At 34.3% G+C, this 18,059-nt stretch overlaps 1 protein-coding gene across 1 annotated transcript in view; it reads right to left on the reverse strand.

Annotated features, from left to right (window-relative positions):
- Positions 1-5,902: 5,902 nt before the first annotated feature.
- The window catches only part of TRHDE (thyrotropin releasing hormone degrading enzyme), a gene marked incomplete at its 5' end in the record, with an annotated part of 386,911 nt that continues 374,754 nt past the window's right edge, over positions 5,903-18,059 (reverse strand). Inside the window, 4 exons of the mRNA XM_006759751.1 lie at positions 5,903-6,801; positions 11,734-11,815; positions 15,738-15,878; positions 16,421-16,588. Coding sequence (XP_006759814.1) covers positions 6,658-6,801; positions 11,734-11,815; positions 15,738-15,878; positions 16,421-16,588 — 535 coding nt within the window. The remainder of the gene's footprint in view (positions 6,802-11,733; positions 11,816-15,737; positions 15,879-16,420; positions 16,589-18,059) is intronic.

Consider the following 18,059-nt stretch of genomic DNA (forward strand, 5'->3'; position numbering starts at 1 on the left):
ACCTGTGCAGAGCCAGGTCAAAGCAGTTATCTTAAACTGTACATGTATGCACAGCAGCTCAATAGAAATGTAATCTCAAGTAATTTGAGCAGCTGCAGTTCACCCATAGTTCTACGCAGAAAGAGAGAAATACTTCCCTGACCTCATCGCTAAGCAGAATTCTCGCTAGACTAATAGGTCTCCTCCATGTGCAGAACAGGACTTCACCTTGTCTTTTGTCCACTGGTGAAGGGCTTTGCAATCCAGCTTGTCGTTTTATTTATTTCTCATGGCTTGTTGGCTGGAAAATCTGTTAATTAGGTGTTATCGCTTAAAACCCACTACACACGTTAATGTAAAACCTCCTGATAGAAACTTTTATAAGTTAGATGAAGAAACCTTGCTAAGAAATGAGTGGCAAACCAAAATGCATAATTAACACTTCTCTCAAATATGCCAATGACAATGAAAAAGTGAGCTAAGTATCTATTCAAACCTCCTAGAGAGACTGGTCTATATAGAAAAGTGTTATGTTTCCATACATGTTGGAGGCAGATTAATAACTAATCTGAGTCATTTGAGGTTTGGGGGTATGGGTCTGGAATCCCAGCTAATACCTACCACTAGTTAAATAAACTGATCACAACTCTTTGCCTATTCTCCTCAATGGTAAAATAAAACTGATAATATTTCATTAGATTTACTTAAAAAGGTGATATCTAAAAAGTGCTTGGCATTTAGTAGACCTTCTGATTTTTGTTCTTTCCTATATTTTAACTCATTTAACATCAAAAAATTTAACATAAGAAATTTAATATCAATACATTTAACACAAACATTTTTAATTCAGATCAAAATAAATGATTTGTCAATTTTTCTTCTTAGTGGACTAGTGCATAAAATGGGAATGTCCAAAAGATAAACATCTTCAATGTGCTATCCTTAAAATATGAAATATTCAAAATTAAATCCCTTAAAATTCAATGTTTTCAAAATCTAGATAAAATCATACTGCGTACTACTATTAGTGCCATTTGTGAATTACTTATTTTAAAAATAAGATACATGTAGTTACTCATATGCAGTATAGTTAAAATTATAAAATTTAACTACCCAATATTAAAAATTTTTAATATTTAATACATTTTTAAAATTCCTTTTCTAAACTTTGAGATAAAATTTCATAAAATAAAATAGAAAATAATAGCTACTAGTGTATTCTTTGTTAGATTTTTCCTGAATATAAATCACATTAAACAAAATCTATAATAATCCTATATAATAAAATGGTAATATGCAAATAGACTGAATGGCAGAACAACCGAACAACCAAAGCATAGTATGCTAATGATATGTTAAAGCTGCTCAACCACTCGCTATGACGTGCACCAACCACCAGGGGGCAGATAGTCAATTGGTCAACCAGTCACTGTGATGTGCGCTGACCACCAGGAGCAGATGCTCTGACCAGTAGGTTAGCTTGCTGCTGGGGTCGGCTGATTGGGACTGAGTGAGATGGGCTAGACATGCCCTGGAGCCCTCCCTTGATCCCTCCCTTGATCATGCACCAGTGGGGTCCCTCAGCCTGGCCTGTGCCCTCTCGCAATCCGGAACCCCTTGGGGGATGTCGGAGACCCAGTTTTAGCCTGATCCCGCAGTCCACTCCCCTTGGGAGGGCACCAGACACAGGGCTCATGGCTGGCAGGCGCTGCTACAGCAGCATGAGCCTCTCCCAATCAGGGCTGATTAGGTGCGAGCCTGTGGCAGGCACAGTGGGGCCAGGATGAGCGGGAGCGGCAGGTAGGAGCTGCAAGCGGCATTGGGCTGCGGGTTTCAGCCCGATCCCTGCAGGCCACCCAGGGGGACCCCACCCATGCACGAATTCATGCACTGGGCCTCTAGTAAAAGCATAATATGCTAATTACACTGGACATCCTTCCAGACAACCTTCCAGACAAAGCCAGGGCTGCCTATTCCAATTATAAAATTTAAACTGAGTAGGTTTCTATACTTTCTAAACGTTACATATTTCTGTGAAATACAACTAAATGTTTTGAAATAAAACAATGAGAATTAGTCACACCTAAACATTATTTCCTCTTCTATAACTTGTAATATTTTTTCATGTTGCACTCATTCTAAATGGTTTATTATTTCCTTAAAGAGGGTGTCCCAAAAAATGTATACACACTTTGCATGATTATAAAGTCAGTGTTTATTAACATACGGTTAACTTTCAAGTTGTAAAAGAATCTACAGAAATGAATAATTTTTTGTCAACATCTTTTTTTCATATATATAGAGAAAACCCTACAGATATATAGATAAATAATTGTTTTTCATAGAGGAAGGGAGAGGGAGAGACATAGAAACATCAATGATGAGAGAGAATCATTAATCGGCTGCCTTCTGCACACTCCCCACTGGGGATCAAGCCCACAACCCAGGCATGTGCCCCTACCAGAATCAGGACATTGAACCATGACCTCCTGGTTCACAGGTCGATACTCAACTTCTGAGCCACACTGGCTGGGCTGTCAATGCCTTGTTTCAAACTGATGATGGTTCTGGTCCAAGCACTGCTGGTAATTCAAAAACAATGGAATCACGGACATCAAGAATTATTTTGTTCAGTATTTGTGTGCCCTCAATTAATCAACTGTTGCCTGTTTTGTACTGTAAACTTTTTTTTTTTTTATGTAACCCCATAGAAAAATCTAGTGGGTAAATTTTCTTTGTTCAAAGTTTAGTCTGGCTTCACCTATTACATCAAATCAGTTAACCTTGAAAAGGAGTGAAGATTGAGTTGTCAGCTGTAAAAGCGTGTATACGTTTTGGGGGAGGTATGTATATTGCACACCCTGAGTCCCCCAAAAATGTATGCACACTTTGAATAATTAAAAAGGCAGTGTTTGTACTTCTACTGCATTTTCAAACATCCAGTAGCATTTTAGAATGAATTTTCTTTGTTTAAAACTTAGTCTGGCTGAAAAGAAAAAATAAATATGAATTTGAGCTATCAGCTGTTAAAGTGTGTGTACATGTTTTTGGGACACCCTGTATTTGTTTATTCATTGTGATATGAATTTCTTCAGGTCTTACTCATCTTTTCCTTCCTTCCCTCTCACATACTGCTTTGTAAAATAAAAGGTGGTCAACACATATTTGTTTAATTAAATTGAATCCTGTCATTACATAATTAGCAGTGTCAAATGATAATAATTGAGTTACAATCTGGAATACAGAAAAAAAATACAGGTGTATAAATCTGAATTTCTCATTACGTAAATTGTTACTACTTCTTTGACATGATATACTGAGAAAAATAATTGGGCTATTTTAGGTTTCCAAATACTTAGAAAAATATGCCTTAAGTATTTAATAGCCAGCAGATTTTAATTAAACATATTATTGTAAACTTCTTTATAAATCCCTTTACTGAATCATGTCCAGTATGATAAGCTGCACAAAGTTTGTTTTTTTTACAACTTAGTCTGCATAAATATATAAACATTTTACTGAATATTATTTTCACTGATTTAGATGGACACCATTTTGTCAATTGTCTGATCATTTATTACTACACATAAGAGTTTATTAGAGATATTTGTGTGAAAAATAAATCAAATTATCAGTATTTTAAGGTCATTTAAACAATGTTCACCAAAAGATTTTTTAAAAAAACTATACTCAATAAACTATATAATTTGTCCCAATATTTGGCTACTTATGCTGACCAAAGTCAGTGTTGATTAATATTTCATCCAGTAGTTTGACATCAAGCAAAGTAGAAACACGGACTTTAAAAATAACACAAATAACATAATTATTGTAGACCTACTTAATCACATATTTTGACGCTGCTGCCAGCATTTGGAAAATCTTCAACTAATGCAGTGGATAGAAATATTTCAAACATGTCTTTCTATTTAGTTGTAGAAAGGCTGTATTGAAAGTCTTAGGTTATTTTATCTGTTCCCAAAGTAACAACTATGTAATTTTAAATAGTTCACATTGCTACTCTGTGCCTCAGTTTCTCATCAGACAACCAGGGCTAATATAATTTATTATATTTTTGAAAACAGTCAAATAAATGGCATCTGTTAAAGTTTTTGAAAAAAAATGTAATTTATAAATATATTATATAATCTTAATAACCTTCCAAGATATTACAATATTTATAAAATGCATTACCACCAAAATTCTGGTCCTACAATTATCCAGGAAATAATATACACCAAAACAACTTTAAGCTCCAACTAAAAGCCATGTTATTGAAACTCAAGAATAAACGTTACATATAGATATGAGCTTTAGATGTTGTGCTTATATATATATTTTTTTTAAATTTTCAAAGATTATTAGAAACTTTAAAGGGAAAATGTGTCAAAATGGGGAAAATTTTTTATTTACAAGTTACCTAGAGATATTTAATACTCAGTATGGTAAATAATTTAGAGCTTTCTAACTGAAACCAAGTTTTGCCATTATACATATACTGTGTCAGTAAAGACAATTTGTTATTTCATGCATACATATGAGTTGTAAAACAGACATAGAAGAGAAAAAAGATAAAAACTCTATGTAGAAAATAGAATTTTATAACTACATTTTACATAATATTCCAAGAGATATCATTGGTTATTTTATTATTTTGAAAATATCACTTATTTCAACAACTAAAAAAATGTTAAAGCCTGATATAATCTTCAACATCTGAAAGGATAATCATTGAAAAATATGCAGAACAAAAATTCCATCTCAATGCCATTGATACCACTTATACTGCTGAACAAGTATTATATGAGGTATTGAACATTGCACATAATTATACACTTAGGATTTGACATTGTAGCTAAACCAGTTGTTCAAGGCCACTAAAATACTGCAAGAAGATTAAGATTATTAACAGTGGGGAGGAAAAAGAACTATAAAAGCCCTTCTAACTCAAATGCAGAAGATGGTGATTTCACCCAAAAGCATGTCACAACTACTAAGAATTTTCAGTAATTTACAACACAAAACAAGATATCCACCTCTATTTTTTTTTTTGTCTTCTCTATTACATGAATCCAATGGTGATAGAGTACATGTTTTGGACCTGCACACCAGTGTGACATTTATTATTATGTTTTCAGAACGTACCCCTTAAAGAGTTCACATATGTGATGAGCACTAATTAAATTTCACCACTTCTGCTAGGTGTATGGCTCTTAAATTTTACACTAATTAGTACTTTGTCTTAGTAACACCACATAGAGTATTCAAAATTCATGTTTTAATTGAAAGAAATGCTGAAAAGTTTAGGTATAATAGATATTAACTGCTAAAGTATAAAATTTAATTTTAGATGACACTCATTCTATGGATTAGGACCTATAAACCTATAATAAATATATGGCTCTAGTTTCTAAAATACCTATTTTTTTATTGTGGTGTTGCTGTTTTATTGCCAGTGTCCACTGACTATTAGCGGTAGAATATTTCCTTTCAATGATTTGAAATAAGATTTGGAGGAGTGGGAAACCTCAGGAAAATAGAAATTTGTGGCTTATGTACAGAGTTGTATTGGTATTTTATAATGATAAATTTTTAAAATATGCCCAATTGGAGCATCTAAGCAGTGTTTGGAAAGCTGGCCTACGGTGTGAGAAAACCATTTAAAATCATTTGTGTTACACAACAAAAAGAAAAGTGTTGTCAATGCAAAAAAAAAAAGTTTTGCTCAAGAAAAGTAACTTTTGGACTTAACTTTAATGTACAGATGGCACAACTGGCATCGAGGGTCATTAAAGGCTAATAGGCCCACTTGAGGTATGGTTGCTTAATGGGGGATTAGAGTCACAGACACAATACCAACACACGCACAGAGTTTTTAACTCTCTGGACCACCCAACATGAGATGGATATGCAAACAAGATGAAAATTTTCAGCCTTTTCAAAGTTTGCAGAAGTTTATAAAAAGAGTTACATTTTCCTTGATCTGAAGAGATTCTTTGAAGAAGTACAGTGTACAACATACTGTATACATATGGGGTTTCCCTATGTACATTGACATATGCATACACTATCTATATGCCTTTTTTTAAAACAACTTTAAAAAAAAATGGGTTAACAACACAATAATCATTGCAGGACAATTCAAGTGCTGAAATAAGTGACCTTAATCACTTAAAGGGCTATTTTACCTCTTACAATGCCCAAGACTAAGACTATAATTTCCTTTTTTTTCCCCTTTCATTGCAACACTGATTGTCATAGATAATCTTTGTGCTTTTGTATAATGCCCATCCTGGATGTCACATTGGAGTAGACAACATTGGACATTGTAAATAAGCATGCTGGAACACAGGTAGGACCAACAACCATGCACAAAGTATTCTGAATGAGTTTTTTTTCAAACTGACTGCAACATCAACATGCACCACTATCATATTTGGTCCTGTAGAGCAAGGAATGTACAGCTGAAGCAATCATGGCTAGTTCCACTTGCAAGAGTTTCTTTAAAGAAGAACACCCAATAAGGAAACAAAGCAGGATGGATGAGATAAAACCAAAAAAATCCCCCATGACCAACAATTAAAAAAAAAAAAATCCTCCCACACGTTAACACTGAAAGTCTGGCCATTCTCCTCATTCTGCATAGAGCAGGCCTGCTCGTAGAAATGTTAGGTTGAGTTAGTGCCTCACAGCTTTTCCTAACCATTGGAAAAGCTCATCTTGGTAAAGCATTTTCCAGCGCACATTGGCTTCGACGGTTTCCAGTGCTCTTGAGAAAGAGGCAGCGGCTACTCCATCATAGTTCTTCATGAAGTTCTTTAGCTAGAAATAAAGATTTTCAAATGGTAATTATGCATGTCCAACATATATAAACAAGAGTCCGTTTTAAACAATGGGCCACACTCGCTACAGAAGGTATACTTAATATGTGGAGAGAGCTTAGTATTGAAATGCAATATGACTGGGTCCACTAGGTGTTAATTATTTTAGAATTGAGAGGGAAATGAGGAGTGGAGATTACAGTTTAAGTAGCCATAAAATCAACTCTTGCTTCATAAATAAATATTAAGCAGACATATTTAATTTATCTCTTCATAATAGACTGATGGGATTGTGGCAAAAACAAGTTCTAATGATGAAGCATATCCAACAGACAAAATAGCCTTAAAAACTGAATATAAGGATTATAGTTTACTTTTTGTTTGTAGAGAGAAAAATCTCCTTAATTTTCTTCAAATAAGGAGTCTGAGGGCCTGACACTATCTTTGATGGCAATGGAATTATCAAAGGTATTGAGTAGTGGGGAAAAAATACTGATGGTATGAAAACTGGGTGATTAAATGGCATTGCAATCACCTGAGTAACTAGATTTAGAAAGAATGAAGGAGGAATGTGGTCTCATTGAGGCAGAGAATTGGAACACTAAATTAAAATCTTGTAATTTTTAAATATTTTGTCATAATTTTTATGGATATGAGATTTTCTCTATCGAGTTTGCATATTCTGGAAATGCTCAAGGATTTTATTTCAAATTCAATGCCAGCAGTTTTTCTTTCTGGTTGGTATGTCTTTAGAAATTGGCAACCAACCAAGGATCGTGATGCTAATAGACAAATGTGAAAAATCAACTTGCAACAGAGAAGCATTATGTGGTGTAATTAGTATGAGGTGTGATTCATCACACGGTGGGCACCACATGGAGGATATGCCAGGAGGGAAATGTATTTTGCATCAGGAATGGCCCAAGGATGGAGAAATAGGGGGAGGAGGCATTTAAAATGGAGTTAATTATACCTTTTGAATTAATTTAAAAATCAGTTCTGGGTAGTCTGTTTTGTTTATGGCAGTGTTACTTTGATTACATAATACTGATGGGTTTTCTCAGTTTATCCTCTACTTTCCTACACACACCCCTGCATCACTGCATTAGCAACAAATAACCCTATCTCAGAGCAATATCCTTTACAAGAATTCAAAATCAGTATGCTTTTATAACAAACATGTAAAATATCCAATGTATAACAAATACTTATCGGCAGTATGTTTAAAATTGATTTGACATTTGACCAAATTTACACATACTAAGGAAAGGAGAAGAAAGACTGGGATTTATTGAATAGCTCCCAATGGCTCAGACACTGTGCCACACGCAAATACCTGGAACATGTACACATATGTAGAAAGGAAGTCTAATGGAATCACCAGAATAAATTTCTTAAATTTTAGTTGATTAATCCAGTAATTCATTTTTACTTATATAGTTATGTTCAGACCCATTCAGTCTATATCTCTAAAGTAACAAGTAATACATGGGTATCTATGTTTTGAATTTAGTGTTTCAATTTATTACCAAAAGTGCACACTACATTGTACATTTGTAAATTATATATGTACAGTACCATGGCATTATTTACATAATATACCAATCCGGGAAAAAATTCAATCTATTAATTATATGCTTTATTACATATTTTCCTGGGTAGTCACTGAACATGCCAAATAGTGATAATGACCCTTTGGCAACTTTGATTCCATGGAGCATAGCCATGGGCTTCTTTTTAAAAATATATATATATTTTTTTTATTGATTTCAGAGAGGAAGGGAGAGGGAGAGAGAGATAGAAACACTAATGATGGGAGAGAATCACTGATTGGCTGCCTCCTGCATGCCCCCTACTGGGGATGAAGTCCACAACCGGGGCATGTGCCCTTGGCCAGAATTGAACTTGGGACCGTCCAGTCTGCAGGCAGACACTCTATCCACTGAGTCAAACCAGCTAGGGCACCATGGCCTTCTTAATGAGATAGCAAGCCAGCCTGCACACATGGCCTACTAGTAAATCTCTTAAATCCTCCTCAAAGGCAAACAATAGGTTGCATATGAATGTGCTATTGACAGAATAGCAGGTCAGATTATCCTGCAAGAGAATGCTCAGTTGAAAATGAAATTATAGGTCTCTTGGGAGTCATTTCCTAAATCACTATTTAATTACATTAAATACCACCCTAATGAGCTCAGAGAGCCTGAGGTGACTCACTTTAGAGGCCATGGGGTAGTAGGAGGCAGTTGACATTCTAGTTTGCTGATTTCTGCAGCCCTTTGGTAGGATTTCTGCTGCTATTTGTTTTTATTATATTGTTTCCTAAATATCTATGCCTTCTTATGGTTTTATATGAAAAGGTTGCATTTAGACATTTTTTATACAATAACATTTAGTAAGATGTCAGAGTTGTTTGTTCTCCCTGTTCTTCAGAGCATAAAATTTCTAGACATGGTTGTCAATTTCTCTATTAAAAACATTTTTAGCATTTTATAAAACTCTTATTTTAGGGTGTCCTAGACACCAAATATCACAAAGCAAATTATTTGTACAGTAAATTGCAGAATACATATAAATGAATCAGATCATTGCCCTATTATGAGATTTATGTTTTCAACATTAAAACTGTAAATGGGATGTCTGAGATGCATGGGATCTATATTTTTTCACAACAGTGCTGTACATTAGGTTCAAGAGGCAGGCATATGAGTGCTAGAGAGGAATGCTTAAAGGATATGGGTATGGAAAAATGGCAAGGGTCTCCGAGGTTCCATGTGGTTGTACTTTCATTAGTTTAAAAATAAAGAAATAATGCACTCTCTCAAGGAGAGATACTGTTCAAATTGCTAGAGCCATGAAATCAAAGGAAATTGCATTTCCGGTTCTAGAATGCAGTTTTTAGGATGGGACCATGTAACAATATAAGTATCTCTACTTAATGCCCCTAAAGCTGATGGGGATCATGAAAATCTTAAATGAGTTTTCAGAATTCATAAAGTCGCTGATTCCCTTTTGATCTATAAACTGTTGAAATAAGAATGTGCCATACCCAGAGGGAGCACATTGGGTTTTCTGCTTATGAGGCTCGTTGGTTATAGGAGAATGAGCCTGGAATTTCCTCAGCCCCTTTATATTTATGGAAGGGGTTATCAGCAATACAAATTAAACCCCCATTCCGCCTAGCAACAGTGGTCCCCAATCCTACGGACCATTAGATAATGAAAGCATGGAAACACCTCAGGCCACAGTTGTTAAAGTAGAAAGTCAGAGCCAGCAGTTATGCTGTGAAGGGATTCATGACTTGTGCCACGGAGAGACTCTTGTGAAGTTAACTGCTTTGCAGATAATGGACTAAAAGTCACAATTTAGTTTCAGTTTTGAAATTGTGCCTTTCATTACAGGGGTATCTTGGAACATTTCAAATGCAATTAAGTCAAGAGTAAGAAATTAAATACGTAAGCGAAATACATAAAACCAAATGGTCAGTATATGATAAAATTAGTTAAATGTTCATTTAAAAGACTTTGTTCCTATGGCCTGGTATTACCTAAAAAAAAATATGAAATATAGACAGAAGTAGAGGATAGAAGTAGAGGAGGGAGAATAGGAGAGAGACAGGGAAGATAGGAGTCAAATGGGGAAAGACAGGAGAGAGGCCAGGAGAAGGAAGGCAGCAATAAGGAGAGGCAAGGACGGGGGAAGGAAGAGGACGGGCGGGATCCTTCTCTTCAGCATTCACTTCCATGGCTGCACAGAGTGTGATTAAATGAGTCTTTCACTCCCAGATTATTGAAAATGAAATCATGGAATTAAAAGAATTAAAAGTACTTCATTTAAATACAGAGAAAATTGGAATCAGTAATTAATTTAATTGCTCTTTCTGCTTTGTATGGATATGAAAATATCCTTCCCATTTAGCTTCTTTTACTAAAAAAATATAGTGAAATGTAGGCTGGGGTTTTCAAAAACAAATCCTTTAGGATTGGAAATACAAATAGGGATAAAAATTGAAGTTCAAATCATTGTAATCAGAAACTGAGCTCAGTTCATGGTGTGAAAGAATCCAAGTTAGTTCATGGTAGATGATCACACAAAATTGAGCAATATCAGAAAATATGAAGGGTGGTGCCAGGGTTGATTTGATGCTTCTGAGGGATTGATGCTCAACATGATTAGCTCTGGGGCACAGATTCAGGCACCCATCAGTGGAAACCGAGGAAACCATGATTCTCATTGATAACTCTCAGTTCTGTTTTATCGTGGAAGAGAACAGCATACAGAAAAACGAGGTGTTTGAAGCTCCACTCATTTTAATCAATTAAGTGTTATCTATACTTTGCTCCTTCCTCCTACCAAGTTACCCCTTCCCATTTCACACTACTCTCTATTAGAGATGTAAGTGGTCAAAAACAGTAGTTGGTTTCCAGAGAAAAAAGGATTTGTTTGATACTCCACAAACTGGACACTAGTCCTTAAAAAATTCCAGACTGAATAGCATGAAGCATTATCATCACATCCAGTTACCCATTCTCTGTATTAGACCTGAGCACAAAGCAGTGAGACTCAAGTTCTGTACTTCAACTTTGGTCTTCTGTATCCAAATACTGAATCATTGTGACAGTTTTGTTGTTTTGAGGATCCTAAACTGGGTTCACACAATCAGCTGATGAGCAGCTGATTGGATCAAATATGCCTGGAGTGGATTTGGAATCCCCAAGTTGAAGACTCATTCCATTCAAACATTTCTCAAAGGCATTTAATGTTTAATATGTCAAAAATATATTTTCAAATAATGAATTGAGTAGTCTTTAGCATGGGTGAATGGGTATGTCTTAAAGGAATGAATATGATTCTGTTGTAAACAAATTGTTGAAGTAAATGTATAATTTCATATGTTTATAAAAAAAAGCATTAGAAATCTTAAAAGGTTTACCTCTTTGAGTTCACCTTCAGTATTAAGAAATTCTGTAACTCCACTGATAAGTTTGGAATTCATAAATAATGCCTCTCCATACCTCGAAAGATGAAAAGAAGTCTTAATGTTAATAAAGGCAGTAATTTAAGAAATACTATTATATTTCTAGCTCTCTCAAAACCTATTTGAAAAAATAATGATAGTAACTTCCTCTAACCTTGTGATGAAAATAGATATACATGTTGACAAAGTACAGACAGTCCCAAACAAGATGAACTGAAAAAGTCCCACACCAAGACACATCATAATAAAAGAACATACAAAGAGCTTCCCAGACAAGAAAAAGCTAAAGGAATTTATTACCACCAAAACATTGTTATATGAAATGTTAAAGGGTCTTCTTTATGAAGAAGAAGAAAAATATATAAAAATATGAATAATAAAATGGCAATAAATACATATTTACCAACAATTGAATCCAAAAAATAAAATAAATGAACAAATAGAACAGAAATGAGATTCATAGATACAGATAGGAGGGAGGTTGGGGGGATAGATGAAAAAGGTGTAGGGATTAAGAAGTACAAATTGGTAATTACAGAATAGTCTTGGGGATGTAAAATACTGCATTGGGAATATAGTCAATAATATTCCAATAACTGTATGGTGTTGTTGGAAGAGTACGAGATTTATTGGGATAATCACTTAGTAAGTTATATAACGTTTAATCATTGGGGTGTATACCTGAAACTAATAATATTATATGTCAACTATAATTGAAAAATAAAAAAAATTAAAAAGAAATATGACTATAGATATTTCTTAGAACCCTTCTCACAGGATCCATTTGACCAGTGGTGTCTTGATGCTATCAAGATCTCTGAGCATTCAAGGTCATTTCTATAGGAAGTTGGGAGGTGCAAAGAGCTATGATTATAGGATAGCAGCAAATGCCACCTGATTTGGCTCACAATTTTTAAAAAAAAATCTGAGTAATATTAATTTTTTAAAAAGGAGCCCTCTAAAATTAGATGCAAGAACTACTATTACATCCCCAATCCAAGGCCTGAGGAAAAACCTATTTTAAAACTTTCAACTTTAACATACTCTAGCTCACTAGGGAAAAATAATCCCAATTAGGGAAACAGGATTGCAAGACACATTTGGGCATTATTAGTATGTCACACAGATTCTTTAGTCTGGTCAGTCAAAACTGACATTAGCATTTTTCATAGTTAGAAACTGAGTCAAATTTCTCAAAAATGTTTCAAAAAATTAGCATTTTTTCATGTGGCCATTAAAATACAATATCAAGTTGTTCATTGGAATTGCATAATTCTTCTACCACACACATAATTACTCGGCTCAGGGCTCAAGGCAAGAGTTTTCATTTATTGACTTGTCTATTCTGTTCTAACGATACTTATCAGAGGCTATCGTACTCAGAACTAAGAAACGTACACAAAAATAACAGTCTGAGTTTTAGGAAGCAAACGCCAGGCCACTGTTACCAGAGGTTGTCTAATGCTGCTCTTATATGTGGGACTTTAAATAATTTAGCTTTTGAAGCCTCAGTTTTCTCATCTGTAAAATGAGGAAACTAGACTGATGACTGTCAGAATTTGTTATAATTCTAACATTGAACTATTTCATGGGAAAGAAGCTAAATAAAATAAATAGGCATTCAATAATAATATAAGTAATTGTTAGTAATCATTATGTGGTTAAAGAAATGGCCTACTGTGCAGGAATAAAAATAATTCTTTTTCTAAGAGTGTTTTGCTTATACTTCACTTATAGTGATGTAAAGATGAATAAGGCACAAGCCATTCCTTAAAGGTATTATAACATCTAGTATTGTAAAGAGATAATTTCCATTTATTGTAATGATAAGAAAAGTATGCACCTTGTTTAGAGAAGGTCTCTTTTGCTGTGAGATCTTGAGATAGGATTTGGGGAGATGATGGCATATAGACTGAGTATGGAATAGTTCCAAAGATCAAGGAAGAAAGTGATTTAGACAGAGGACCAATATAAACAAATGCAAGGATGTGTGAAACAACATGATGTGTGAAGACAACTACAAGCATTTGGTATTAAGGGCCTATAAATTGTGAGCCTGGGAACAGCAGAACAAGAGGCCACAAGGTTAGTCCGAGGACTTATGAGGGATCTTCGATTCTCAGTGCAGCACAGAACCATTGAAGGTTTTACATCAGGGAAATAGTACTTTGTTTTTTGCAGTGATTCTTGGGACAAATGGAAAAGGCCAGTGTGTGTGTGGAGGGGAGGCGGGGGCGGGGGGAGCACATACATACCACAGTGGTGGAGATAATTATAGAGGCAGGGAAACATAGGGCTATTGTTAAGAGTACTGGTAAGAAATAATAACATGTGCTAGGGCAGTGGTAACAGGAAAGAGAGGTCTAATTCAAGAAACATTTAGGAATTGTTGAATTGACCAGGCCTCAAGACTAATTGTTCTATATGACAAGGGAAAGGGGGAATCATATGTAGATTTTCAGGTATCTGGGTTGAGTAATTGGTGGATAGCCATACTGTTTGCTGAGAAAAGGGAGAGATAAATGATGGGTTGAGCTTTGCAAGTACATCCCAGTAGGGGATCCCAATAGGCCATTGTCAATTACAAGGTACCGCTTAGGTGAATGTCTGAGTTAGAGTTATAGATTTGAGTGATGAAACCATGAGAACAGATGACAACTAAAACCAGGGAGGATCTGCAAGGCAAGAAGTAAAAAGAACTTAGGAAGGCACACCCATGAACTCAAATATTCAAATGCTGACAGAGATGTGAGAGCAGATTATGACAATCTTATTTGTCAAGATAGACACTGATGTATCTGTGTATATGCTATAATTTTAACCTTTCTACCTTTTGATTAGAGATTATGGACTCTCTGAGATAAAATAGACATATTTTTGGTAGGAACTAAACTATGTATTCATTACAGTGAACTCTGATGTACAAAAGCACCCTCTAAAGAGACTCTCTATTGGTGGATATTTAACACTCTTTATAAAATGTTTGCATATACTATTAATTTAACCTTGTGTCTGACTATTCACTATGTTACGTGCATAACAGCAAAGCAAGTTTTAATCTTCCAATCATTCTAATTTTTGAGCTGAAAATACAAAAACCCAATGTGATTTTTAGGAATATCACTGCTTTATGACAACAAAATATCTATAGATAGAAATGTGTTTTAATATGATACACCCATTCAGATTGAACTCTTTATACTGATAAAGGTGTACTTCTTAAAAGTAAAGTTTATATACCAGTTTTTAAGATATAGAACAATAGGTCTGCACACTGTCTGGGGACATTTAAGTTTGAGAACATGCAACATTCACATGCTCTATAATAAATTTAATTTTAAAATACCATAGAGATTTTAAGAGTAATAAATTAACATTTATTATAATATATTTAAATATATCAGAAATATTTTCTAAAAGTGAGGCTGAAGAATTCTCACCTTGAAAGAAGATGTTTCAGGAATGAATTATACTGCAACTAGGATTATACAATGACTCAAATGTTCCATTGTTTTATTTCAGGTGTTTTGTGATATTTATATTTAAAGGAAATTTAAAATAACTATACAGAAGTAAAGTTTTCTTATCATAATACAATTATACCTGATTTGTAAGTCATTTTTATAACATACTCAGGATATAGGGGTTTTATGATAACAATTTCTTCAACTTGAGACAGTTTGATAGATTGCCAAGGAAAATTGCACTGCTAAAACTTTTTACTCTCTACATTTACACATATAATTATAGTGATCAATATTTAATAAATGAATAATGTTATATAATGTTAACATAATTTTGAGTTTCATAGGCATGGCAAGACCCATCTTGATAGACTTTTTAAAAATTTAATTCTATTATTTGGACTTTTATTCTAACACAAAAAGTTGTGCTTTTCTCCCTCATATGTTATCTTTTATTAACTCACTCAATTATGAATGATTAAACTCAATATCTACCTGGTGTTCAGTATCTTCCACTTATCTCTGAAAAACTTCCAGGCAAGGTCCCGGCCATGTGGATTTCGAGCTACATGGATTATGACATCAATTGCATCTTGATCCAGCACCACCTCAGAATTCAGTGACAGATTCAGAAGCCTTTAAAGATAGAATTGTGGGGTAAGTTTTAGTCCCACAACTTAAACATTTTTATAAAATTACAAGAATTACATGGTATAATTTATCATATTCTTTAAGAGAACAGTCCAGGGTAAACTTTACTAATACAAATTTAACAATAGAATGATTTTCTGGTTATAAAAATGGAGGAAGAGCAAACTCATATATGTTAATAGATTAGTTAAATTTTAAAAAACCTTGTGGGTGGAGAAATCATAATTTTGGTTTGATGATGAAAACTTACCTTTAAAATTCTTTATAATAAACATTTCCTTTAATATTGACATGTTATCCTACGTATATACGTAAAATATAACTTTAAAAAAATCAGTTAGAAACAAAGGTATATCTATCAAGTCAATGAGCTTTAGTTATCTTAACATATCAGTTTTCCTTAGTTTTAGGAATATAGACTTATAGTAATTAGCATATACTCCAGGAAAGAAAAACAACTTCAGAACGGTTTGATTAATGAAGAATACTTTCATTACACAAACATATCTGACCATTAATTGACCTACCTATTTAATAAATTCCTGTCATCACTGCAAGTTAAGGCTTCTAATAATATTTTCTTCTCAGAAACGGCTGTGGTGGAGTGAAATTTCATCCATATGAATTCCCAGACATCCTCATCTAGCAGTGAGACTCCTGTACAGTAGACGATGTCTCTGACGTTTAGTGGTATTCTAAGGAAGCAACCCATGTGGATTCTGTTAATTAAAAGCCTGATAGCATTGAAAATAAAGACAGATGCTGCTTTACTACAGAAAGTTTAAAAAGGTGGTTTTGTTAATCAGATTTTATCTGAAAGAGAATAATACCATACCATAACAATATTCAAAAATATTGGTGACTAGATTTTAAAAATAATGTATTTCTGATGAACAAAAAACAGATGCAGAGACAGAGAAGCATCAATCAGACCATCACACCTCAGAGGGAAGGTAAGGGAGGGTAGGGGTAAGGGAGAGAGATCAACCAAAGAACTTGTATGCATGCATATAAGCCTAACCAATGGATGCAGACAACAGGGGGGGTGAGGGCATGATTAGGGGGTTTGGGGGAAAAATGGGGGGATAAGGACACATATGTAATACCTTAATCAATAAAGAAATTAAAAAATAATAATGTATTTTATTTAAATGTAGTTTTGAATGGAATTGTTCTTTCCAACCTTAAAGCTATATCTAAAAAAACCTCCCCCAAATAGGGCGCTTTATATTTTCACCAACATTAATAGACTTACCAAGCAAAGATTTTGCCTTCATCATTGGTAGACATAAGAACGTTACAAAAGCACTGGTTGAAAAGACTGACTAATTTGGATTAAACAGAAACATTCTGTCTAAATGTTTATACAATTTTTAAAAAAATTATTTTTCTCAAATAGCTCTTCAAATTTTAGAACCTAGAAGATTACTAACATGGACAATAAACAAAATATATGTTTCAAATGTTGAGAAGGTAAAAAGTTTATTTGCGTATGTTTATATAGGTAACTATAAAAATACACTACATTTTGACTTTAACTCCAAAAGAAAATGTTACAGTGGGAAACTGTAGATTTAATTGATCTTCATTATTTATTTGTTTGTTTTTTATTTATTTTCTGGTGAAAGGAATTTATTGTCGGGGTCATGGGAGGAGGAGGGGGCAGAGAATCAATGGGAGGCTAGAGAATCAGATCAGGTAGCTAGTATCCCAGGGAAGGGCATGGGGCTGAAACATCACCTCCAACCCTGACATAATAGCTTCAGTTAACATTCAAATCCTGGCTATTTATAAGGTGTAAATTATCATGTGTTCTTTGCCATAGCAACATTTTACTAAATATTGTTCTTTCAAGATCCAATATATACCCTACATTTATTTATTTATTTTTTTAAATTTTTTTTATTGCTTAAAGTATTACAAAGGGTATTACATATGTGTCCATTTTTTTCCCCTGCCCTTGACAGTCCCCTAGCCTCCCCTATCCCCCAGTGTCTTATGTCCATTGGTTATGCTTGTATGCCTGCATACAAGTCCTTTGGTTGATCTCTTATCCCCCTCCCTCCTGCCCCCCAACCCTCCCTGGCCTTCCTACTGAAGTTTGACAATCAGTTTGAGGCAGCTCTGCTTAAGTATCTATTATTGTTCATAAGTTTATAATGGTCT

This window comes from Myotis davidii, unplaced genomic scaffold, assembly GCF_000327345.1.
Source record: "Myotis davidii unplaced genomic scaffold, ASM32734v1 scaffold54, whole genome shotgun sequence".
Taxonomy (NCBI): Eukaryota; Metazoa; Chordata; class Mammalia; order Chiroptera; family Vespertilionidae; genus Myotis; species Myotis davidii.